Below are 25,421 nucleotides of genomic sequence, written 5' to 3' on the forward strand. Positions count from 1 at the left end.
AATTCTGTTTTATTTGCTGTTTTATTCATGCATTTTTATATGTAAAGCACTTTGAGCTATGTGCCTTGTATGAAAGGTGCTCCATAAATAAAGTCTATTATTAAAAGTATATTACCCCTCATTAACAGAGGCAGATTGTCATAGCAGATTGGCTAAAGTGTCGTTTAGCCCTAAAGTGGCTCAAATATGTGTCGTCATACACAAATGACACAAGAATTTTGTGGTTGGCCTTTTTGTTGATTGGAATTTTTTTTAATTTACAATCTCTGTAATCAACTGTTTACACCAAAACCAGGGATATATATCATATCATATATTTGCAACTAAAAAAAACCCCTCACATTGCTCAACATGAGCAGAGTAAGCAATGCCTTTTACTACACTGCCAAACTGTAATGGAAAAAAACAGCTGAGTTGTGCCAGTGTGGTTTGCCTTGACTACATCCCCATTAGAGGCCTTTTGGACCTGATCCAAAACTGACTAGTGGGAAACCCATCCAAAACCGATGTACACAAATTAATTTTCAAAAAAAAGAGAGACCTGGTTTGAGAGGGACCTGAGTGCAGCCAGTCCTGACCTGAATAAAATAATAGGATAATTAAACTTGATCCAAAATGCAGTTGGCCGAACAGACCTTAACAGAGAGAACACAAACACCAGCAGCAGCATGACACGCTATCAATTAATTAACAAGCAGCTGCGGTGGGAAAGAGCAGAAGTATAATAATAACAGCGCCCTAAGAATGAATGTTAAATCAGAGAAACTATAATCATTTGTTTGTATGTTTTGAAGATAAATTTATCTAAATAACTGAAAGTGCAATTCCACCTCCCGTACCGACAATAAAATAAAACCCTCTGTAGCCAAAGTTTTAACCAATTTAACGTCAGCCAGGAGGTTTAAGGTCTCTAGTATGTAAAGTGAGGTTTCACTATGAGTTCAATCACTGTCATTAGCTGATAACTGCTCTCTGAGTCATTTTATATTTGATTGACAGACGCCAAGATAGTCATCGTTGCCTTTAACTATACCATTTGTGTCCATCCCCCAGCTTAATAGAAACATTATTTGATGTCTCATTATAGCAGCAATTTGCTTTTGGTGGCATGGATATCAGAGTGGAAATAATACAAAGCTCACTTTGACAAGGTAAATACCCCTATGAGATCTAAAAATGTCTCGTGGTTTTATCTCATAGGTTTAAAAAAAAAGAAAAAGAAAAGTCCTACAGGATGAAGAACATCAGTGTTATAAGTCTCTGAGCGTGTCTTCTCTTGTAAAGAGGAAAATATATGAAGCAGCAAGAGTCATTTTAAGTTGTAAAAGAAGCCTTCATTAAAAAACAAACAAATTAAAAGGTAATTATCAAACATTTCTGGCTCTCACCCTGTTTACATGCCAAAGAAAAGGATTTAATTAAATGTTAACAAGAGACACTTTATGAGCTTTATGTGTCCTACTACCTCCATCGTTATACTAAACGTCATGCTTCATCCAAAAACTGAGCCGCTACACCCTTAGAGATGTTTACAGGGTCCGCAAATTCAGAGTGTTACTCATTCAGCCTTCTGACTCATAGGAATAACTAAAAAAAGAATAACATAAAGTGACTGAAAATGATACACTATTTGCTTTGTAATAATACAGCAGAAGAAATAGGAGAAAAAGTGAAAAATGCAGAGGTGATGATTGGCAGCTTAATTGAGGGGCAATCATGCAGGTAGCATTTTGTCTGTATTGTGCAGGGTGGGTGTATAAAGGGGCAATGAAGGGCCTTAGACACATTAAAAGATATGGGAAGATTTCTCTCTGACTAGACTTATTCATGCTTTCTGCATGGCATGGTCAAAATGGTTTTCATTGCATAATCAGCAAAACCAAATTCCTAGAAAAAATATAATAAGAACAAAATAGGTACTTGTGCAAAGCCAAAAGCTAAGAGGCAAAAATGAGCTTCAATGTGAAGTTTAAAAAGCGCCACGTCCAAAAAAACACGAAGCAGTACATCGCCCTTTTAAAGCTAATTCAGATTTAACATTTTAAGCTGCAGCAGTGATGTAGTTTCAATTGTGTTAGAAGAGTTATGGACTAAATTGATGAAAATGGCAACGGGGTTTATGACAGTGTCAAAAAAAGAACTCTCATTAGCACTTTCAACTGTTCTCTTATAAGTACCGAACCATTCTTCCAATATGTCAAAAAAAAAGCATTTTATTACTTTTCCAGAGGTTTGCTTTCTTTGTAGAGCCATTTGTATCATTCAGCTCAGGTTGGACATTTTCCATTTTAAGAGGGTTAATGACTGAGAGTAGCTGAGCAGGAGGTGCATATAGGTATACAGGTATAGGAGGTGTGTATATTGTATAATAACACTATATATCTGATATATGTAGGGCTGGCTATCATTTAAAAAATTATGATACCAGTGCCAATCCAAGTATCCTTAAAGTGATACCGATACCAATTGAGTACTTCGATACCCATCATGTGAATAGAAGCATTATATTGCATAAAATGCCACCACTCCTCCACATCTAAATGATTCGATTTTTTTAGCTCTTGGCGCAAAAAGGGACAATTGCAGGTATCGCTTGACCGGAGACGTTTCGATACAACTTAGTATTGATTTATTTCGGATACCCTCAAGGTATGGAGTATCGATACCAATCCCTATATATATATATGGTTACACAGTTAAAAAAACTAATTAAATCTGTTAAATAATTATCAAATCAGTGACCTTTTGTCCGTTGCTTTTTTTTTTTAAACCAAATGCCAACAGGTTTATGATAATGTAAGCATTATACGATCCCTCCTGTTGTTTTTCCGTTGACCATGCAACCTTTGTCCTCTTGGGTAAAAAATTGACGTGGTTTGGTTTTGACTGTGTACAAAGCATAAGCTATAGATTATTCTACCAATACCAACATTACCAATATTATACCAATTCTGTGTTAGACCTTTTTAGGCAACTTCATTCCAACTAATTACCACAGGTTTTACACATATTTTGGAAATGATGGTCAATAGGCCTCATTTAAACGCAAATGTACCAAATTTTTGAGTTAATGTCTGTCGAAATTGACCCAAGGACAACAGGAGGGCTATATAAGTAAGGTATCACTGCAATATATATATATCTAAAACCCATCTGCACACTTTCACCATAACCAGTTCAGGCACCAATATCATCAGTCTCCCAGTAACAACCATTCTTCCATGAGTCAGGATCTATAAGATCTAATTAGAGAAATGCTTTATTGAGGCACATTCAATCACCTTTACTACTGAAGCTACTGTGGCTTTGGCAAAAAGAAAAAAAAAATATCTAAAGTTAGAAAGGCCAGTAGAGGATTTAGTAAACAAATTAAATCACAGAAATGGGTATATACAGTATCTGAAAGAGAAAAAGGATTTTTCTCTGGTTGGCTAGGCAGCAGTACAGGAGCAGAGCAGTATAGGAAATAACCACCATAAATCAAGATGGCCTGATGCCCACTCTGCTGTCCAACACTCCTGTGAAGACTGGCTCCTGTGATACCCACTTTCTACCAAACCAGCTATTCAAGCACACAGATAGGAAGAGTTATGACTGCTGACGAGAGCCATGGCTGTCAGAAACACTGCTTCATCACCACAAGCACAGGAGAGGGAATCAGAGAGGACGACACCCATGGACTTCTATTTATTATGTATTGGATCAAAATTGGCTTTTTATTAAATAGCTGATATGGTTCAGTGGTTGCTGTCCACCTCCAGTGTGCTTGATTGTTGCTTGATTATGAATGTATTGAAGCGTTTATAAATGCAACACTGCCGGTATCCGTTTAGGAAGCCTGTATTGATTCAGTCGCAACATTAATCTAGTCTGATCTACAGCGGTGCTCTGTGATGTGGAGGGTACTCGAGCTCCTCAGCTTTGCTAATCTTGCAAAAATGAATACATGACTAGAAATAACAACACAAAACGTGGTTGCAGCATTTCTTAGTCAACCCTCTTTTCTTTGTTTTAAAGATGTAATTCATTCTTGGTTTTGTGTATTTCTGTAGCTCTTTAAGTTTATTTATTGATAATATTCATAATATTTTGTCCGTGATGTCAGGTTACTCAATGCAGTAAGAGTCAAACGTTTGGACACAGCCGGATGAGAAAGTGTGTCCAAATTTTTTTGACAGGTCCTGTATATATTTTTATACCCGGCTTGAAGATGTGCTAACTTATTCAATGACACATGCCTGACTCAATTTGATGCCTATGTAGCTGATAAACATCCAATCTGGGCTCGAAACATTAAAACCAACACTTTTTTTTATATGTAAAAAAGAGGAATATTTTAAAGTGTTGTGAGTCTTTGAGAAACAAAAATATAAAAATAGCACAAAAGAAAAGATTGAACATGTTACATTTTAGGGTTTTATTGACTTTTTTGCTAAATTATTATCATGGCAATAATAATAATGGCAGTATTTCATTTAGGTGTGTAATTTCCAGGCCCTTGCTGTTGTGCATGCTGGCTCACTGACTGTCACACTTTAATGTAGCAGAGCCATCATTAATGTCATGAGCTGCAACTGTGCTTTTCCTTCCTATGAAATGTCAAAATGTTGTGAGAAGAGCCTACAAGTAGCTTCAGTTCATGTTGACATCAAGCATCTAAGTTTTTGATTTGAAACATCTGCAGGAGAAGCCTTACAGCAGCTCAATATTACCCCTTTTCCACCGAGCTGGAGCCAGTGCTGGTTCGGAGCTAGTGCTAGAGCCAGTGCTCAGTTGGTGCTAATCCAAGCACCTCTTACCAACCTGTTGCTTTTCCACGCGATTACGTCACTGTATAACGTAGCCAGCGCGTGCCTTTGAAGTACTTCCATGATTCACTAGTGAGAGGTAGCAACATGACGCAAGACATCTAGCCTGCCGGAAACGAAGAAAAAGAAGACGACAGCTCTGGCAAAAAAATGATAAAAATAGTACTTTTAATCAACAAATCTTTAACCCTCTGTAAATGCCACGCTAGTCAGCTAATGAACGTTAACCCCGCTAGTCTGCTAATAAACGTTAGGCCTGCTAGCCGGCTAATAAACGTTAACCCCGCTAGCTGGCTAATAAATGTTAGCCCAGTCCGCTGACATAATCGGTTCTTGCTTTAGACCAGCAAAGAGTTGGTGCCCGCTCTGCCACCCGTTCTGAGGCTCCGGGCTGGCGCTTTGGCGGTGGAAAAGCAAAGAACCGGTGCTTAGTCAGGCTCTGGCTCCAAACCAGCACCAGCTCCAGCTCCAGCTCGGTGAAAAATGGGTGTCTGAGGTGTGGATCTGCCCCAAAACCCACACTTGCAGTATATGCATGTGGGCAAATGGCTACATGTGTGACCACAAGACTGTGGAGGTTTATCAGCGCTCACTATAAAGACATCCTGTCACTCACACAAATATATAAAACCAAATAGTGTTTCAGTCACAGTCAGATTAGAGTAAAGATACAGTGGAAAAACTAAGTGAGCAGTTATCTAGAAGCACATAGCTTTAATTTACATAAAAAGAGTCATAACATGATTTTAAATGCTTCTGTCTGATATGATTTTTTTAAACAAATGGAGCATATTACTCAAAATGTTTAAAAGCGAGGATGTTTAATATTTATCTTGCGACAGTGTCAGATTAACGATTAACAGTCTCATCAAGTAGAAGAGATAATATTTAATATAACATGATAACCATCTGTGGAGGTTCTGCCATAATTTTTGTTTGGGATATTAATACTAACATTCACGCTGAATCAGCCGGGGCGCAAATCAGCCGCCAAAAAACTGGAATAGTGTTGTGCAATATGCCACGTTGAATTGTGGGATACACTTGGTTCTGAATATGGATTAAAAGGGGGTATTAGGAGAAGTTTGCATCCAGTGTGGGTTAAGTATAGTGTGTTGACATTTTTCATATAGGATCACAAGTGTGGGGATTGAGACCAGAGAAGGGCAAAGTAGAACCAATTTAAATGAGTTAGTTTGTGAGAGGAGCAGGAACTCGATATATTATACTCCGAATCAATCATGAAACATGATGGGAGTGAATTCACATCACCAGCAAACAGCAGCAACAGGAAATTAGCATCTAAAACATGAGCAGATTAAGCAGGACATGAAAACTAAAGGTCTGCAGTAATAACAGCCTATCTTCAGTAGAGGTTTCTCTTCAATTAAGGTAGTTAAAGGCCTTCATTCTCTTCTGTTCTTCTCTATTTTTGTCTCAGCCAATTTCAGAGTAAAATATCTCTCTGTAGCTCTTTACCTCCTTGATTTTTGACTTCACTCAGCAGCTAGTCGTATTACATGCATTGTTAATATAAAACTTACTCATTAGTGCTGCTTTGAGCTAATACACGTAATTGGTTAGATGTATTTTCTGTGCTCTGTTTGTTATAGCAGTATACTTCAGAAATAATTACTGCTCTCTCTGAGATGAAAATAGATGTAAATTTATCTCTTACAGAGAACTGTGGGACGTGTTAAGTCGCCTTTTTTTCCCCAGTATGTGTAGGTTGAAACAGGAGTAGGCTGCTGCAAAAATATTCATCTTCGACAGTCATTTAATTGAAAAACATATTGAAAACCTGTAAATTGGTAAACTGCAACCTGACCTCTTTTGTTGACTTGGTAGTGACAGATGTTTGTATGTTACGCTACATTTAGTTAAATCTAAAACTGCTATGAATGTGTGCTTCATGTTAGTATCTTCACAAATTGGTTGATACAGTATCTCTTTTAAATTCATGCTGAGTTTCATCCAGGCAAAAAGAAGAAGAAAAAACATTTAAATAAACTATTGGGATGTGTATTTAAAGACCACAAATTAATACCATCATTATCATCATCATGGCAGCTCACCTTGGCTTTGTTAATGGTGCAGTGCAGTGCATTGTTCTCCTGGTCATAGAGCAAACTGAACTCCAAGGTCCCCAGTGTGGCTGTAAAAAAGGAAGAAGGAGGGAAGAAAGAGAAGGAAATTAGTAGCTGGAAAAAAGGAGTCTTCAAGGTGCACAGTCTGCCTCACTGGGGAGAGAAGAAATCCAACCCTGCTTGCCTGCTTTCATCATTTGAAAGAATAATCCTGATGGGAAATCTCATGGTTCTCTTGGCGCTAACATGCAATAATAACCATAATAATCAACCGAGTAATGTTTGCAACATAAGAAAAAATGGAGATGGCAATGAATTCATCTTTAAACATTGGTGATAGAAGGATAGGGTCACAATATTTTAGCTTTTGCTCACTGTGATTATTCTTCCTGCTCATACTGACCATTATAAAGTCCCTTCCTAATACGCTTTCAATATGAGTGATGGGGGTCAAAATACAGCCCTCGTTTTGAGAACAAAATGAATTTAAAAGAAGAAAATATGAGGCTTTAGTCATCGGAGTTAGTCAAATAAAGTGAATATCTTCTTTTTAGTATAAAAAAACCCTTTATATGTCTCAATGAACAGTATTTCCCCGTTGAGCTGCAGTGGAAGGACGGTAAATGATGAATGGACTTCATTTATAAAGCGTCTTTCTAGTCTTCTGAACACACAAAGCACTTTTACACCACAAACCACATTCACCCATTCACACAGACATTCATACGCTGATGGTAGGTTGCATACAAACTGCCTGCTTGTCAGGAGTAGAGATGGGATTTGATAGGATTTTATTGATACTAATACGATTATTGACTCTGATCATCAGTCTGATTGCCGTATCAATTCCTGATTAGTTTTTTGTGTTGGTAAAAAGTTGAGCTACACAAGTATTCAGTGACCATGAAGCTGCTTTATTATCTTTTTTTATTATCAATGACCTTGCATGCTGATGAATATATGAAACATGACTGGTCGGTAAGATAAATGGTCCGCAGCCAAAAGTTAACTGCATTAATTAATTAATTAATTAATTAATTTGAAAGCAGTCTCCTGCTTCTATGAGAATAACAAAACGAGGGGCAGGCAGAGTGCACTGCTGTTAACGTTAATGTTATATATCCAGTCTCTCTGCTGCACTGTTAAGGCCCATTTATGCTCAAACAATGTTACTGTCACTGCTCACATACTTCCATGCTTCCTTTACGTTGGCATGGATGTTAACCAATACATCCACCAGGGGGCAGCGCAGAGTCAAAAGTTTATGACAACAACAAACTCAAAAACAAACATGGAGACTGTGGAGGATATATTGATAATGTTCCTCTTCCATAAAAGAAAAAAACAATATGTTTAAAGTTTCTAACCAACTCACAAAACCTTTCCTCAAAAAGTTCCTCCATTGTTATTTCTTCTTCGTGTCTCACTAGAGCTACGTATCGAGTGGCGGCAACACTGCCCCCCCACGGTTTCCGGTGGTATTGCACCTTTTGGTCCGTATCTGTAAGCTTTATGGAAACGTGCAGAAATACGGACGAAATAAACGCAGAGCACGGACAGAAGGCTCCGTCCATATCCGTATTTAACGTTGAGCATAAATGGGCCTTTAGACATCACTGTCCAACAAGTGCTTGCAACTGTTTTAAGACAGACTTGAAAAATTGTGAACCTATCCTTTGAAGTTTTTCTGTGTCTGTTTCTGTGTGCTTTACAAACATGATTAACAAAGAGCGCTTGACTAAAAATGTAAGATCTTTTTATAAAATGTCTTGTATAATATTTCTTTAGGATTCAATTTCACATGGATTTATTCAAACTGATACAGTTTGCATACGCTCATCTTTTCTACATGCACACTGCAACCACCAGACATCAACTTCAACAGCACTGTTGGCTTGTAATCAAAGTGGGGGAACTGGGAAAATCCTGTTGTGCTGACAATATTGAGCCTTGCTTCAGGCTGAGCTGAGCAGCCACATTCAAACAAATACACACACACACACACACACACACACACACATACACACACACACGTTTCTCTTCATATCCTTGTGAGGATAATGCATTCCTTAGCCCCTTTCCCTAACCTTTCCACAAATAAATACCTAAACCCAGCCCTTACCCCTAAACCGAAGCTAAACCCAATACAAACCTCAACCTTAAAACCAAATGTTGAAGACGTGATGACAGAAATGTCTTCACAACACTGGTTTTCAGCTGAAATTGGTTCTTTCAGTGAGAGAAAGACACACACACACACACACACACACACACACACACACACACACAGCGCCACCACGTCCACAGTAGGAGAGCAAATGAGCGACTTAAGTGCTACACTCCTACACAATTTATAACTCGAATTTCAACAGTACAGTACATGAGATGGTTAGCAACAAGTGGAAGAAAAACAATGACAAATTGTATGTTAAACAAAGAAAAACATACAAAAGCTGGATGCTAAAGTAATGGATATAATTCAGTGGTTCCATTTTATACAGGGTAAAGGCTTTCTTAGCCAATGCACTGTATTAAATAATTTGATTGGTTCAAATTAAAATGGCTATGACAAAATTAGTTATCAGAAAATAGAATTAGCAAGAGGATGGGAGTAAGGCTGGTTATGTGAAAACCTGTGTGCTTCCATAAGTCACTGTTAAATTTGCAATTTTTCACAGAGCAGTCAGCTCAGTAATTATAAGATGAGGGTAGAAGGATGCAGAAAGAGAGAGAGATAAAAATATACTGGTAAAGATTTCCTTTAGGCTACAGACTGGGTGACCTAACAGTTAGAATAAATTCAGAATAATTATGTTGATTATGCTATTGAGTGTCTTCTGTTTTTAATTGGTGTGAATGTGTGTCAAATTAGGGGTTTAATCAGCAACCTTTTCCTGATAAAGGTAGGCCACTTTGCTTTGTTTAACCTCCCAGCTGAAAGCTCCTATTTGTAAGCGACAAGCCTTTCCTTTAAACTCAGGGGTTACTACGTCTTATTGAGTAGTGAAATTAAACCATTTATAGCATGATCTCATCCTTTGTCCTTTCAAAATGCCAAGTGACCAGAGACTCTCATTTCCTGGTTTGATGAAATGTTGTCGGGATGGAAACCTCTCAACCACCACGATGTAAAAAAAGATATGTGTGTGGGCTTCAAAAGGCCTCACAGGTTTTACAGTATAATGCTTTAGGTACCAAATAACACCCAGTGTGTTCACACTTAGATATTTATAATACGATTTGTAACTGTACTTATGGCTACTGTACTTATCACTTATCACCACCTCCGTGTTTTACCTCCTCTTAAAAACACATTTTCTTCTAAAGTGTAGTGGATGTGTGATATGTGGTATGATCCTTTTCTGCCATCATTTTATCATCAACACTTTATTCCAGACACAAATATTTCAACAAGTATTGCAACTGTACAGACATTCATGGTCCTTAGATGATGAATTCTAGTGATTTTAGTGATCCTCTGACTTTACCTCTCGCACCATCGTGAGATTGACAACCATTAGATGGATTACTACAGTATATTTGTCACCAGGAGTTCAACCACCATTACAATGATGGATGCACTAGTGGGGCCCAACAAGGTAGAAGAGGTGAACAAATGAGCTCTAATCCTGGAAAGAGCAAAGCTTTGGTGTCTCACACAAGGTAACTTTGACAGCTGTGATGAATGAATAGATTTTGGAGAAGAATCCAACTTTTGGTATAAAATTTCTGTGACAGAGTTTGAAAATGAACAGAGGATCGTTGGTTTAATAAATGAACTGAAGTTATGGCAGAATTGGGAACTGTAGGGAAGTTTGGATAGATGGATGGATAGATAGATAGATAGATAGATAGATAGATAGATAGATAGATAGATCGATATGTAAGTAACAAGCAAAACGAGAAGAAAGAAGAAAACAGCAAGTACAGTAAATTGTAATGTAGAGCAAGCTATTTCATTTGCTCTTAATGAACATTAAATCCTTTGTCCTGGATTTAAAAAAAAAAAAACGTCTCTTGAGCCACCAGGTTAAAACTAGGATCTCCATTAAAATTATTACCTGTAAAATAGACACAGTATCGATAGTTGGTCAGTTTCCAAAGCATTAATTCCACGAGTTTGTAATTAAGGCTCTGCTGGTGATTAGAGTGGTCCTGAGTCTCCTCAACGACAGTGAATCAATGCTCCTTCAGAGAAAGCTGAGCTCATCAACTGTGGCTGAACCTCTTCACCACCTCTACCTCCACCCCCAACACACACCCAAGACATTCAATTTGCCCCTCGGTTTGTTGATGTTGCGGTAGATGATTAATGGGTATTGTTGTGCAATGTTTTACAGCCACTGTGTACAGTCCCTGTTTGCTGCTACTTTGCATTATCAAAGTGTAATGTTGCCCAGTGCAGCTTCAAAATGCTGTAGTTTGCAGATCTACTGATATATGCTGCAAAACCAGCATTATTCAAAGCTGTTCTGTTAGATATCAAATAATTGTAGGCGGGTTTTGTGTTCTGGTGTTGTCAGATTTGTTCCTGCATCAATTTGTGTCTCCACTTAACCTAACCTGAACCAATTATCCCCAACGTGCAATCTATATGAATGCAAATGATAAGCTCAAAAGGCAAGAAACACTATTTGATACAAAAACAAACACAAGACCAATGCTCGAAAGGTGGAATAATTCAAGACCTTAAATAGCAAACAATATTACAAAATCTGCTGTTCATATTGTGGATCAGAGGGTTAAAAATCAGACTTCTGCATTGATTTGTGGAATTGGTGATTTATTGCCAAAAAACCCCCGCAAGAAAACCATCGTACCTCTTATTTTCACAACACAAACATTTCCTGTTTTTAAGACATTGTAAGGCTTCTCACTCCACAGAGGCTGATCTCCAGACTCAGACAGGCTGGCTTCCTGTTTTCCTAGCGTCTCACCCAAAGTGACTTCACACGCACCCTCCTGTTCTTAACACTTTAAATGACCTTACAATACCATACTCACAATACCATGAAGTTTGGTATGGATAGTCATCATGACCCCCTTGACCTCCTCCACCACCACCATGAAATCAAACACATAGATTTCCATTAAATAATACACTGAACACAGTCAGGGTCGCTGAAGATGATTCTTTTACCTTTTGATCTCTCAACACTCAACATTTGCTGAGTACAATAAGGCTACCAAGAGGACCTTTTTTGATTTTAATAACATCCCTTTCTTTCTGCTAGCACCACCAATTGCATTTCAACTCCAATCACAGGTTCATCTTAACTTGCCATTTTGTTTTCACTGCATTACTCAGCCTGAAATTGTGTTCATGTTGACTATTTTCTGTTTGGGATGGGTTGTTTTATTTTGCCTAAAGGTAAAAAAAAGGTAGTCTATTAAATCTGTGCCATCAATATCACTTTCAGTTGATACATTGGCTGTGGTATACGAGTGTTTAGAGCAGGTACTGTTTGTCATGTCGATTGAAGAAATATACTGATCTAAGAGATGTTTCTCCAACTGAGGACAGCCACCTATGCATTGGGTAAGTGAGTAAAGTATATTTATAAAGCACCTTTCTTGATAAGACATCACAAAATGATTCACAATACAAGATAAAAGAAAGAAAAAGCAAAATGAAAAGAGACTATATAGAAACGATTCATAAAACAGAGAGAAAGGGGCATCTGGTGAATCACAAAATGTTCACTAAGGATGTATTTAATTTATTTTGCAATACGATAAAACTTTCCTTGGTTGAGGGAAAGATCATGGTCTTGGATTAATACCAAAAAAAGTTTTCAAATTAAAGCATGAGATGTGTCTACCTATTAATATTTAACCAAATCCATTACCTTTCCTTAAATTTAATCAAAGCACACACAAGGTGGACTTGAGTGAGGTTGTGATCCTTTGGTTCTTTGTACAGCCACCATTAATGCCTGACTGCCTCCCTGTAAGGGCCCATTTATGCTCAACGGATGTACAAAAATGTACACGTCCGTTTCAAACGATGTTACGGTCATTGCTCACATACTTCCATTCGTCCTTTACGTTGGCATGGATGTTAACCAATACATCCACCAGGTGGCAGCACAGAGTCAAAAGTTTAAAAACAAACATGGCGACTGTGGAGGAGATATTGATAATGTCCCTCTTCCATAAAAGACAAAAATTATATGTTTAAAATTTCTAACCAACTCGCAAAACCTTTCCTCAAAAAGTTCCTCCATTGTTATTTCTTCTTCGTGTCTCACTAGAGCTACGTATCGAGTAGTGACAGCAACACTGCCCCCCCATGGTTTCCGGTGGTACTGATCTGTTTGGTCCGTATCTGTAAGCTTTATGGAAACGTACAGAAATACGGACGAAATGAACGCAGAGCACGGACAGAAGGCTCCGTCCGGGTCCGTATTTAACGTTGAGCATGAATGGGCCTTAAGGCTTCTGTACGGTATTAAAATGTACCTCCGTCACACTACAAAATGTTGATGAATTGGGGGAAAATTTTTGGTATGTAAATGTAATTTCTAGGTAGATTCAGTTGGCAAAAAACCAGACTAAAGCGTGTGCGGGCTAGATTTGTCTCTAAGGACAGCAAAATGATCAGTATACTTATTATTCTTCCCCTCACATTTGTGTAATAATGATGACGCAGATAATCACGTCTCTGGTGCAAAGACTGTGTGCACTGTTTTCTCAATGATACTGTGTGCTTTGAATGTAAGGTACAGTAGCAACAGCGTTCAGCTTCCCCTTTGAAACTTCCTTTTCCCTGCTAATGGTTAATTAAGCTGATCTAATTAGACAAGATGTTTCACACCGACAATAAAAGGCAAACTGAAGTATTCTTAAGAGGGGTATCTTTTTTTTTTTTTTTTTTTTTTTTCAGGGATGAAGGAACAAGACGTACTTTGTCAGGCCATGAACTAATTCATGACATTAATATTTAATTTGCTGTAACATTGCCTGTGTTTCTCTCTGTATTCAGGCTAACAGTAGGATTCTGGTAGACAGTCTGTGGAGGAACTGCTTGTAACACTATTTTGCACTACAGATGCATGAGCCATCTGGATAGCTGTGGGGTACAGCCCAGAAAGATGCAACAGTGCTGTGAACTCTACAGGAGTATAATAAAGTGGAGTCATTTTTTTCCCCCGACAGTAGAGTTATATTCTAGTCTTGATGTGTAGCCCAATTTCTGTGACTCTCAGAACAAAGGTGATAGGTCTAATTCAGTTTCAAGAGGCTACTTAACTTTATCGAAAGCAATAATTACCCAATTTTCTGCAAAGAATCATTAATTACATAATTACTGGCAAAGAAAGAAATGAATGAACGTGATAATTATTTGCACCCAGGTCTTTCATTAGAAGGTGCTGAGAAGCTGACTTGAAATGCCTATAAATATGCCAATTCATTTCCTTTCCTTGAGGTAAGACATGTGAGAACATCAGCGGAATAATTCAGAGAGAAATATTGTCTACGCAGCGTGGTGTTTGTGTATTGAATTGATGAGATGTTGAAATATTGAAAAACATCAGGTGAGGATTCAGCGGAGAATTCTACTGTCGAAAAACAGGAGGTAAATCAGGTGATGTGATTGTTTCCCCCCAAGAATGAAAGATGACCAGACTGTCGAGAAGCTGTTAAATGTTTACAGCATGATCATTTCTTCTACAAAATATGTTGTTCTCGCTGTGTCTAATGATTTATGTGCTGACTGAACTTGCTGCCTGTTATGAGTCATTGCTCGAAGCAACGTTTTGAAGCTGCTATAGCGACCATTTTTTTGCAGGGATGGATTGAGGTTTTTAAATGACAAGGGGGAACATTTGCTGTACAGACCATAAAACTGAACTGTAAAAATATTACCGGGTTTCAAATACAGGCATGTCTGTGCAGGTGTCAGATTGTTCTATCACTTTCAGACAGGAAAGATTACATCTTGTTCAAGCCTGAAAATCTTTAAAACAGTGGATTTTCATATTGTCTGGATTATAGAAAACTGGCTTCCATATGAGTTATATTTTTGTCTCAATGTTCCACGATATTTCACATCCTATTCATATACCAAGTGTTGGCCAACAGATGTCTCCATTTATACTGTTTAAATGCTTTAATGAACGGCACAGTTACTTAAAAACGGTTCAGTCCCTCAGAAAGCTCCATTCCCACATCTATACTTATCAACCCGTGAAGTAAGGAGCGCTTGTGTGGGCTAATCTCAAGGCACATTAACTTGAGCTTGGCAAAACCGGGCAGCAGACAATACAAAAAGCTGATAGTCCTGAGTCACACATGGCTCCACGTGATTTGTGCAACAAGTGACATTCTTTAAAATCTCCCAAAAGCGCTGAGAGATGACAACAGAAAACCTAGTAAAGCGAGGAAGGAGCCTCCGGTCTGCACCACAGCCAAGAATCAGAGGGAAAGAAAGGGCACAGCTCAATTTACACAGTCACACATCTGATGCTTGATGTGACAACACAGCCAGGCAGCATGTTGCACACATCTGAGACCTTGGTAACACTTTATAACTTGAAGAGTGCACTCAGTAGACTGTTATCGTCAGGTAGACTGATATAGTCTCAGTTTTCTTTAAGATTCATTGAATGGTGTAACAACATTTTAACTGAGTGTCCTCCTGGGTTTGCATGAGTGTATCAAACAGAATGATAAGTCCAAATGTCTCAATTTAAACACTGTTATGACACATCACGTTAAATAAATCCCCTGCCTACCTCCCTCTCCTCTCCCAAAGAATCTCACTCAATTGTCCTTCTTGGCTCCTTTACAGTTAAAATGGTGACGTAGCTAAACAAAAACAAGGATTTATTCATCTTGTATTGTGTTTAACTTTAATGGATCATAACATATTGGGGTATGAAATTAATCTGCTAATGCGATCAAAGTTTTTTTTTTATAGATATCAGTTTTTGAACTAGTATAAAAGCCCAAATGTGGCCTTGTTTTAAGCCTAGCCGTGTGCCAAAAATGCCTTTTGCTGTGGTGGTTGATCACTTGTGGCTCCTTCGGGATGGTAAAGAGGACTCAGCAGTCGATGACGGTATGAAATGCATTATGAAGTAGATTTTTCAACGATTGTGGATCATTGTCCTTGAGCATTCAGTTATAAATGTGCACAAAAATATTCGGCTGATGGCTTCAGTAGTATGTGAAATTAGAAAAACACACACAGACACACGCACGACCAAACTCCTCCACGCTTGCGATAACACGTGTAAAATTTGTATTTGTAATTAATTAATGCAAGATGTATAATGGATTTCTGTTCCTCACCATTAACAAAGTAACAAAGTTCACACTTTTTAGATTCATCAGTTAAGGAATAGTAATTGACAGATAAAGCATTCATTTATTGATATGCATTGAAATGAACTGGATTCCTCTTGTGTAGAAGTTTATTTCAGCACTAATGATATATTTGCTCAGCTTCCCTTAAAACTTATGATACAGTGTTACCCAAAATCTTTTTATAGTGATGGTGTCCCCTCTTGGCTGTAATGGTGTTAACAGAACTGATGAAGGAGACACAGCTGACGGGGACAGGGGGAAGGTGGGGGGGTAGGGGGGGTTTCTGAGTGATGACTGCTGTCAAAGTGGCCACCACAATGCTCAGTTAAGAGGACTACCACGCCAGCTCCATTACCTCCCTCCAGGCAAAGCTGCAGAGGCAATTCCCACTGAGCGAGGCTGACCGCGCAGTCACCTCCAAGCTGAGAGGCGAGTTCATGATACTCTGCTATGCCACAGCGTACCTCTGCATAGAAACACTACCTTGGGGGTTTCCTCTTCACACACATACACATTCAAATCGCTTCAATGAAATACAGTGCACAATTGGACTTTCAGATTTTTGAATATTGATCAGCAGGCAGCACCCAATGTAGCACTTGTACACTTTCTAGAAATAATCATCGCACCTTGTGAACACCAGCACTTAGGTGGAATGGAAGTGCAATTAGGGTGCCATTAGCGGTAAATAGCTCAAAGTCAAATTGCAAAAATTAAGTGCACAGAATGCAGCTTCTTAAAACTAGGTCAAACACCTTGTAATTTCCTCATGTTGCTGTGATGGAAATAATTGAAAGTGGATAATATATACAGTAACTAAACCTTGGGTTCACTGATTTCATGTGCAAAACTCAAGGCCTTTTTCTCAGACACAGTGTTGATGCGTTCGTTCCTCACACAGTGTAAACATATCTTTCCTGTATATTAATTTGAAGGAAGATTGTAAATGGTGGTGCATCATAACAGAAAAAAACTGGCCTTGACTGATCCTCCTGAACTTCTGGAGGGAAGCAAGGTGCCCACCCGATGACCCCAGTGTAGTATTTACCCCAACCCCTGACTCAAGGAATGATTGCCAATTATAACACAGGATTGTAAAATCCTATATCATCCCTATGAGCTCAACAGTGATTCTGCAGGTTAAGGGGAAAATCTTTGAAACAAGTCCTTTGTTAAGGTTAGATAACCATGTGGGTTAAAGTTACTACCTTCATCGTCATGGCTACAATAATCACCACAGGATTATGGTTGTGTGTGTGTGTGGGGGGGGGGGGGGGGCGGAGGGGTTGTTAAAAAACTGCAGCTGGAATTGTGACACTCGTGGCTGGACCAAGAAAATGAATAATGGTCCACTGTGGCAAAGTCCACGGCTGGGTCGGAACCATCCACCCAACCCAACGCCTCTGCATGAGTAAAATGGTCAAACCCCTGGACACACTTTCTCATTGAAGTGAATGGGACTGTACTGCTTTTAATGGGAGGACATTCTCCTTTTAAAAACCAAGCATTTATTATTTTTGTGAAAAACGAGTGACGGAGTGAGGAGTTCTGGTTGTGAGAAGTAATTAACAATGATTATATTGTAAAAATCAGTACAAGCTGCAACTTCAGTGTTCTGTCTTATTAGACATTTATTAAAGAATAGGACATATCATGCTTTTTGTGATTTTCTATTATTTTGATACTGTTATAATGTTGGCTGTCTATGTTAAACATGGTAAAAGTTCCAAATCATGGGGTGAACGTGTAAAAATGCTCCTTGACAGCCTCGACCTCCTTCTCATGGTGATGTCAGACTGTTCGCACACAAACGGTGAAATTTAAGAAGTTTCTATTTAGAGTAAAGAATGAGAAATAGAAGGTAAATCCAGTTTCTACTATTATAAACCGTCACAGGTGTGCCGATGGGGAAGCACCTGGGAGCTAACCAATAATGAATTAAAAAAAATAGAATGAATACTGGAGGAATATTTAGAGACTTTGTTGAATCTATTTGACTAAAAAACAAAACAAGCAAGTATGAACTGAGTGTTTATGTTAATTTATTCTCCCAAAAAATTGACCCGTGTGTCAGAAACCAAGGGGGAGACTCACCATGCAACTACATTACTGTATACTCTAAGGGACTGAGTGTTCATTTGTCTGTTTATGCAGTGCTTGAATGAACAATTAGATTGCATGCTTTGCTTCAGCATCCCATTATGTGTCTCTCATTAAGAGTGTAAAACTCTCATGGGTGATGACAGCTTCTGTAAAAGATGCTATTTGTTTTGCTTTTTTTACCACAGAGATGATTTAATGTCTCATCAAAGAAAAAAGTCGGAGTTTGACCTCCAGTTGTCACTTAGATCTACGTATTTTACAATATCATCTTTTTCTTTTTTACATCAGGGGTTATTTTATGAAACATGATGAAAACTTTTACGCCTTCCCAGCTTCCACCTACAGAGGAAATGATTAGATTTTGGAGTTCATGACTGCACACAATTTGCATACTAACGAGAAAATAAAATAAAATGAATGTTTGAAACACTGTAATGCTTTTTAGATAGAGTTCACATAATTTTATTTAGAGCTACTGACTGTACTTGTGTGTTATGTGAAGACGTATTTTCACATTTACCTTTTTAGTACACATCAGAGCAGCTGGTTTTGTTTGATCTCTCTCGATTATGGCAGTACATTAGGTAGCTCCCTGTTAAATGTTGTAACAGGGAAGAGCAGGGGGTGAGGAGGTGGGGACAATAAACAAAGCCCCCGTTCAGACATCTGAAAATGATCCTGAGCCAACAGACATAAATGTTTGCTCTTAATATCTCAGTCTATATTGAACGCATGACTTCTTGCCTTTTTCTTTAAACAGCAGTGTCGGTCTAATTGTCATTTCTTACATAGAAGGAGATTGAAATTTGCTTTAAAAGACAATCTTAAGAATAAATCAAGCCAATCTGAAATGAAAGGAAAAGACGTTTGATCTTATTTTATGTCAGGTGATGTTTTTTCTTTTCCTTTTATAGTAACAAAGCAAAAAAAAACAATCACGCTTTAGAAAATCCTATTTTACAGATAATCCAGCCAAGTCGGAAATCTAAATTTTCACCTTTCACACATGGCAACAGGATCAAATCAAAAATGGCTTTACCTGCAAAATCATCAGCATGTGAGCAAAATTTGAATAAAATGGAAAGTAAAATCTAACTCTGACATCTTAACACTTGCTTAAAACCTGACTGTAGTTGTGTGCCTGCTGTCAGCTGTAGTCCAAATGCTCTTCACCTTTTTAACCAAATAACTGAATATTTTATAATACATGTTTTTTAATTTTCAAAGAAGTCAAAAGGGCTTTTTTGTACAAGTTTTGCATTTCGGGTTTGATGTTTTTGACTCACTTTCTTTTTTTTTTAATGCTTCTTGGGAGATTTTGGTGATTTATATTATGAAACAAAACTAATCCCATATACATATTCCTCCTCAGAATCAGCTTAGTAGTATTGCACGGGTGATGCAACCGGAGGGGAGATGAGCCTCTCCCAGACGCTGCAGAGGTCGGTCAAGCTGTGAGGATAAACAGTCGGTCAACAGCAAAATGTTTCATCACTAAGGCAACGTGAATGCTCTTCTTCCCTGATGACCTTATTTTCAAACTCTCTGCTGTGATCCAGCAGTGTTACCACCATGGTGAGAAGGAAAAACAGCTTGAGCATTGAACCTTTTTAGCTCTTACTGTCATGCAATGTTTGACCAACGCAGAACTTTTCGTTAATAGAGAACTGCGACAACTTTTTGAAAAAGCATGAGACAGCAAAGTTACATATTTCACATAAAAAAAGGGAATAAAGATAGTCTTATAGTCCTGTGTCGTATCTTTTGGTCTGCTGTTTGTGTGCCTGCTGTGTTTTTCTTTTGATTTTCCTCTGACATGCAAATGGGGCTTCTGTGGCTCAGGAGGTAAAGCGGTCGTCCTCCAATTGGAAGATTGGGGGTTCGATTCTCCTTCTCCAGCTCCTCCAGTCCGCATGTCGATGTGTCCTTGGGCAAGACACTTAACCCCAAATTGCTCCTGTTGCTGCGCCAATGGTGTATGAATGAGAATGAATGGTTAAATTCCCCCTGATGAGCAGGTTGGCACCCTGCGTTGTAGCTCCTGCCATCAGTGTATGAATGTGTGTGAGTGGGTGAATCACATGTAATGTAAAGCGCTTTGAGTGGTCGCAAAGACTGGAAAGGCACTATATAAGTACAGTCCATTTACCATTTACAGTCCAAATAGGGGTGTGCCATAATGAGACTACGATTGGTGGGAGAGGTTCGTTCCCTGGCCTGGTCCTCCTTTCCCAACCGGCCACACTTCTCTTCTGTCTTGTTTTTGATATAGTTTTGATAGTTTAGAGAGTAGAGTAGTAAGGGTGGACTGCCAGTTTTGTTAACCTTGTTTTCTCTTCTTTACTTAGTTAGGGAGTTAAGTTCCTGTCATTTGTTTCTTAGAGCAAGTTTCTTATTTTCTAGATAGGATTGTTTTATTTGTTATTTTGGCCAACCTTATATTTGGTCCACCCTGAAGTTTCGCTCATCTATTTTATTTATATCTATAAATGTATTTATTGATTTGTGTAAATACATTTTCTTTAGACACAACCTAATTTCCATTGTGGCTACTTGGGAATTGGGGAAGATGGGGTCTATTCAAGTTATGCCCTAGGCACCCTTAGACTGGGGCATAACAGGGATATTTTACTGAAATTACAATTGTCAGGTGTGCTTACAGTGTTGCAGTAATAAATGTCTCCTGATTGTAGCTTCAGGATGCGTCACTAGTCACTACACACCTACTAGTGTAATAACTCCCTCAACCTGTTGGTCTCCTGTCATCACATCTATTCCCAAATCTTTGCAGCTCCTCTGCTTACATCATCCAACACAGCCAACACTTTACAGTACCCCTGTGATTCAACTGGTTTTCCATTTTTCACAGACTGAGAGATTTATATTTTATCCACAAATGATCCAAAAATGTAGTCTGTATTTCTGCCAGATCATCCAAAAGCATCTGTTCAGGCTCACTTACGGAAAATTGCAAACTGTTGGAGTTGTTTCTCATTTTCCTGGGAAAGGGAAAAACATGCCAATTAAAGATGGCATCACATCAAGATAAAGATATTTCTAGACGATGTTCATCTATGAACTTGCGTGGCAGCTCTACAGATTAGCGGCGCTGGCAGGAGCATAGGTCAACCTCCTGTTAATTACTACAGCCAGTGAAGTGTGACATATTTTGTCTCACTCATTTTCCAGGTAGTCTTTATTAGATACACACCCATAAAATATTCGCCTCATATAATTTGGATGCACTGAAGTGTGTTACCATGATAGTGCACAGTATGAGATGATATATACATGGCAGGTCAAGGATGAAGGAAAACAGCTATCTCTTTGAAGTATATAAAAATGCTACCTCCTAGTTAAAAACCAGAGCTTCAGCCTGCTCTGACGCTGTGTATGTAATGTTACCTCTACTTCCCCATCCAGCTAACGTCAGATTGTTCGTACATGCCCACAAATGGCAAATCTGTTATCAGAATTTCTTATTAAGTTTGTTGCTAAGGGTGATCTCGTTTTTTATTTGCATATTTTGAATCAGATTTGGGAGAAGAAGCAAAAATCAGACTACTAATGTTTGTTTATGCTGTGTCCAGAGCTGGCGGGGGTCTGCTAAAGGTCAGCTTCTGGTAGCCAGCCAATCAGACGAGAGTAGGCTCATCAGGAGGGGGGACCTTAAAGAGACAAGCGCTAATACTTCCTGTTTCAGTTTCAGACAGAGGCGGAACGTAAGTAATGTAAATAACAAACGTCCTTTTTCTTTTACAGATAATCATACAAAGATATTCCAGTAGATTAAGTAGATAGTAAATATTAATATAGACCTGGAAATGTCCTCTTTAAGCTCAGAACCATGAAAAACATTAGGCTTCATTGTCTGATAATCTTGAATATCTTCACAAAATTTCAGGGCAAATGAGTAATTGTTGAGATATTTCAGTGTAGACCACAAACATGGCTAAAAAAATATCTTCCAGCTCTTTTTTTTGCATGCATACTGTTAATACTTTGTCAAGAAGATGCTGAAATACAAGCTGAGCTGGTGTAGATTAGTAGCCCAAGGGACACATCTGTTTTATAGCTAAGGCAGGTGGAGCTTTGGTCTTTGTAATACATCTGTCTTCAAGGCCAGACTTTCCTTAGATAATCTCAGCATGTTGGAGAAGGGATGGCAAATAATTCAGAGGAGAGGAATATAGGTTTACTAATACTGTGTGGTTAGGTCATGTCCGATCTCGTCTCTGTATTCTGTCTCAAATTGCTTTTCTGTTGTGTTGATAAAGCACAGAGCAGGCACCATCAATACTTCACATGGATTTTAGCTGCAGGCTAGTTTAGAACAAAAGGTCAGCTGATTATGTATTTGGATGGAAGCTGATACTAATATCAATTATTAGGGGAGGTGAAACTCTATCCTGAAAATCCTGTTATATTAAATCAGACAAATGCCAAATAATCTCACTTTGATTGGAAACTGAATCCACATTCATACTGTATCCCTCAATTTAATAAATCCGTTGACGCTATACAGAGATTGAACACTTTGAAAACTTTGCTGTCATTTTGAAGTAATGTTGCATTTTTCCAGAAGAGACAGGTTTCCTTATAGGCAGCATTGTCCTCACAGTGACCTTGGCTACCAGGATACTTAATTACTTCATTCAGGTTAGGGGTTTTAAACTGAAGGATTACAGTTGTTTTTATTTATGAGATAAATGTCTAGTCATAGTCTGGACCACTGGCCCTGCAAATGAACCTAACAAGCGTTCAAATCTCTCTGTGGGAGGAGCAGGCTGCTGTGAGTGTATAAAAAGATGAATGAGATCAGTGCAGTACCAGAGAGCAGCAGGGAAGACGCTTGAAGAACCTGAACCAACTAAACTAAAGGCTCAAATAAGCTCAGCAGAGAATTACTGATAGATTTGCCAGAAGTCAGATAGCAGTTATTTCTTAAAGGATGGCAGCAGTGTCGTGTCACATACAGTATACTATAGAAATACAAATCCTTGAAGGATTGTCTGCCTCGACTTGGTATAGTCAACGCATCAATACAGCTCAGACTGTGAAAGCGCTCCAAGGCAACTGACAGTATCATCGAGTGCTATTAATTATTCTTCATGACAATAAAGCATGACCACTGCTCAGTCTTAAAGGCTTTGCAGGGGTATAAAACAACTAATGATGATGTATCATGTCATCTATGTGTTCAGCTTTTTCAAGCATCAGTTTCTTTCTATAGACATAATTTAAATCAAAGTTTACTGTAAAAAGCATAGAGACAGAAATCCATGTAGAAATAACAGATACTTGTTCTTTTATGTCTAATATGGTATTTTTGCGATTGCCATTTTCCCTTTTGAAATAAGCTAAACAAAGAAATCCCCACCAAAAGAAAGAAGACTACTACAGACCATATTGAGCAAAGAATTTCTAAATGTGTAATACAGATGATTAGATGCTTCATATATATTATCAGTTACTATATCATCCTGTTTTCCCATGCTGTATTTCTGTTATTTTGCTATCTTGGTTTATTCTATATACACATCACTTGTGTGTTTTCCTGAGGTTTCTTCCATGTTTTCCCCTGGCACATGGTTTCTAGGAGAGAGTTTTTCCCTTATTTGAATAATAGTGGACTAATTGAAGAATAGAGGATGATGTATTGCTGTACAGATTGTAAATCCCTTTGAGGAAACTTTGTGATTTTGGGTCATATAAGTAAAATTAAATTGACTTAACTTGCTTTGACTTAAACAAATCTCCAAATATGCATCAGAGATGTACACGTGTAAAATAAATTGAAAGACTTTTACTGAAAACAAAAGAGCCTAAATGTCCTTTTTATAAGTGAGTAAGTATTTAGCATCAAGAAATGGAGCTTTGCATTAGCATCAGCTGACTAGCAACATTACAACCTTTTCACATGTCATTAGCTTCCGCTGCTCCCTCCACCTTAAAACTCCTTCTTAATGTGCTATGTTTTTGTTATTGCTACCTTATTATTAACTAACATTGAATGTTCATGTTAGTTTGTTAAGGAGGGAAAGTCACAAGGCGTTTCATCACAACATCACACGATTGACCAATCTACCAGTACATACACATATCAGGAGGAGGTGGAGGATGGGTCAGACCAGTCGGACTACATCACCAGGTCAAAGTCATCAAAGTGCGTGGGGGAATAAGGTGCATTACCTGTTAAAAAATGAATGGCTTGTGGAACAAAAGCTCCCTCAAAGAGCAGAGCCTGTCCTCTCAAATCTGGGTGTCTAACCACTTGCTATGAAGGGTCAGTGGTGCTGTGCTGCTGGTAAATGAGGTAGGCAGATAAAGGTATTCCTTGTGACTGTGTTGTTTCAGATAGATTTCATTTCATTGCACTGACCTAAGCTGTCTGCTGTTACCAAAAACACGGTTAAATCATCTTGATTTGTTGTGGTTGTTTGAAGATAATATGTGGAGATGGTTTTTTAATGTGCTTTTTGTTTTGGCAAGATTTTGAAGGAGAGTTTGGCAGTGGAAAAGTAGAAGACAGCGTGCCCTGTATCCTTGGTTATAGGACATTTGTGTTATGAAAATTGGATAAAACAGTTTGAAACACTGTCTGTTTTCATTTGTGAAATTGTGAGTCATGAACTTTTTACGTGACCATCTCAGTTGTTTTGGTTTTCATGTCTTACTAGTGAATGTGGGCCATTTGGGTCACAACTACAGTAGTCAGTCAATCTCTCTCTATTCCTTAGTTTTTACTATTATATTTTTTCCCCTTACATTTTAAACTTTAAGATTCAAGAAATTGTGTTGGTATAAAATATATGCACATTAGTTACAGCCAATCTGTTTTTAAAAATATCAACCCATTTACAATCAATTATGTTAACCCTCCTGTTGTCCTTGAGTCAAGGAAGGAAGGAAGGGATGGAAGAAGAAGGAAGGAAGGAAAGGAGGGAGGAAAGAGGGAAGGAAGGAGGGAGGGAGGGAGGAAAGGAGGAAGGAAGGAGGGAAGAAAAGGAGGGAGGAAGGAAAGGAGAGAGGAAAGAAAGAGAGAAGGAGGGAATTAAGGAAAGGAGGGAAGGACGAAGGAAAGGAGGGAGGAAAGAAAGAGAGAAGGAGG

The 25,421-nt window shown here is 38.4% G+C and overlaps 1 protein-coding gene across 1 annotated transcript in view; it reads right to left on the reverse strand.

Moving 5' to 3' along the window:
* Positions 1-25,421, reverse strand: part of doc2b (double C2-like domains, beta) — a 133,930-nt gene that overhangs the window by 62,988 nt on the left and 45,521 nt on the right. The window contains exon 2 of the mRNA XM_053332323.1: positions 6,884-6,963. Within this exon, the coding sequence (XP_053188298.1) occupies positions 6,884-6,963 (80 nt within the window). The remainder of the gene's footprint in view (positions 1-6,883; positions 6,964-25,421) is intronic.

Source organism: Scomber japonicus, chromosome 13 (genome assembly GCF_027409825.1).
Source record: "Scomber japonicus isolate fScoJap1 chromosome 13, fScoJap1.pri, whole genome shotgun sequence".
Taxonomy (NCBI): Eukaryota; Metazoa; Chordata; class Actinopteri; order Scombriformes; family Scombridae; genus Scomber; species Scomber japonicus.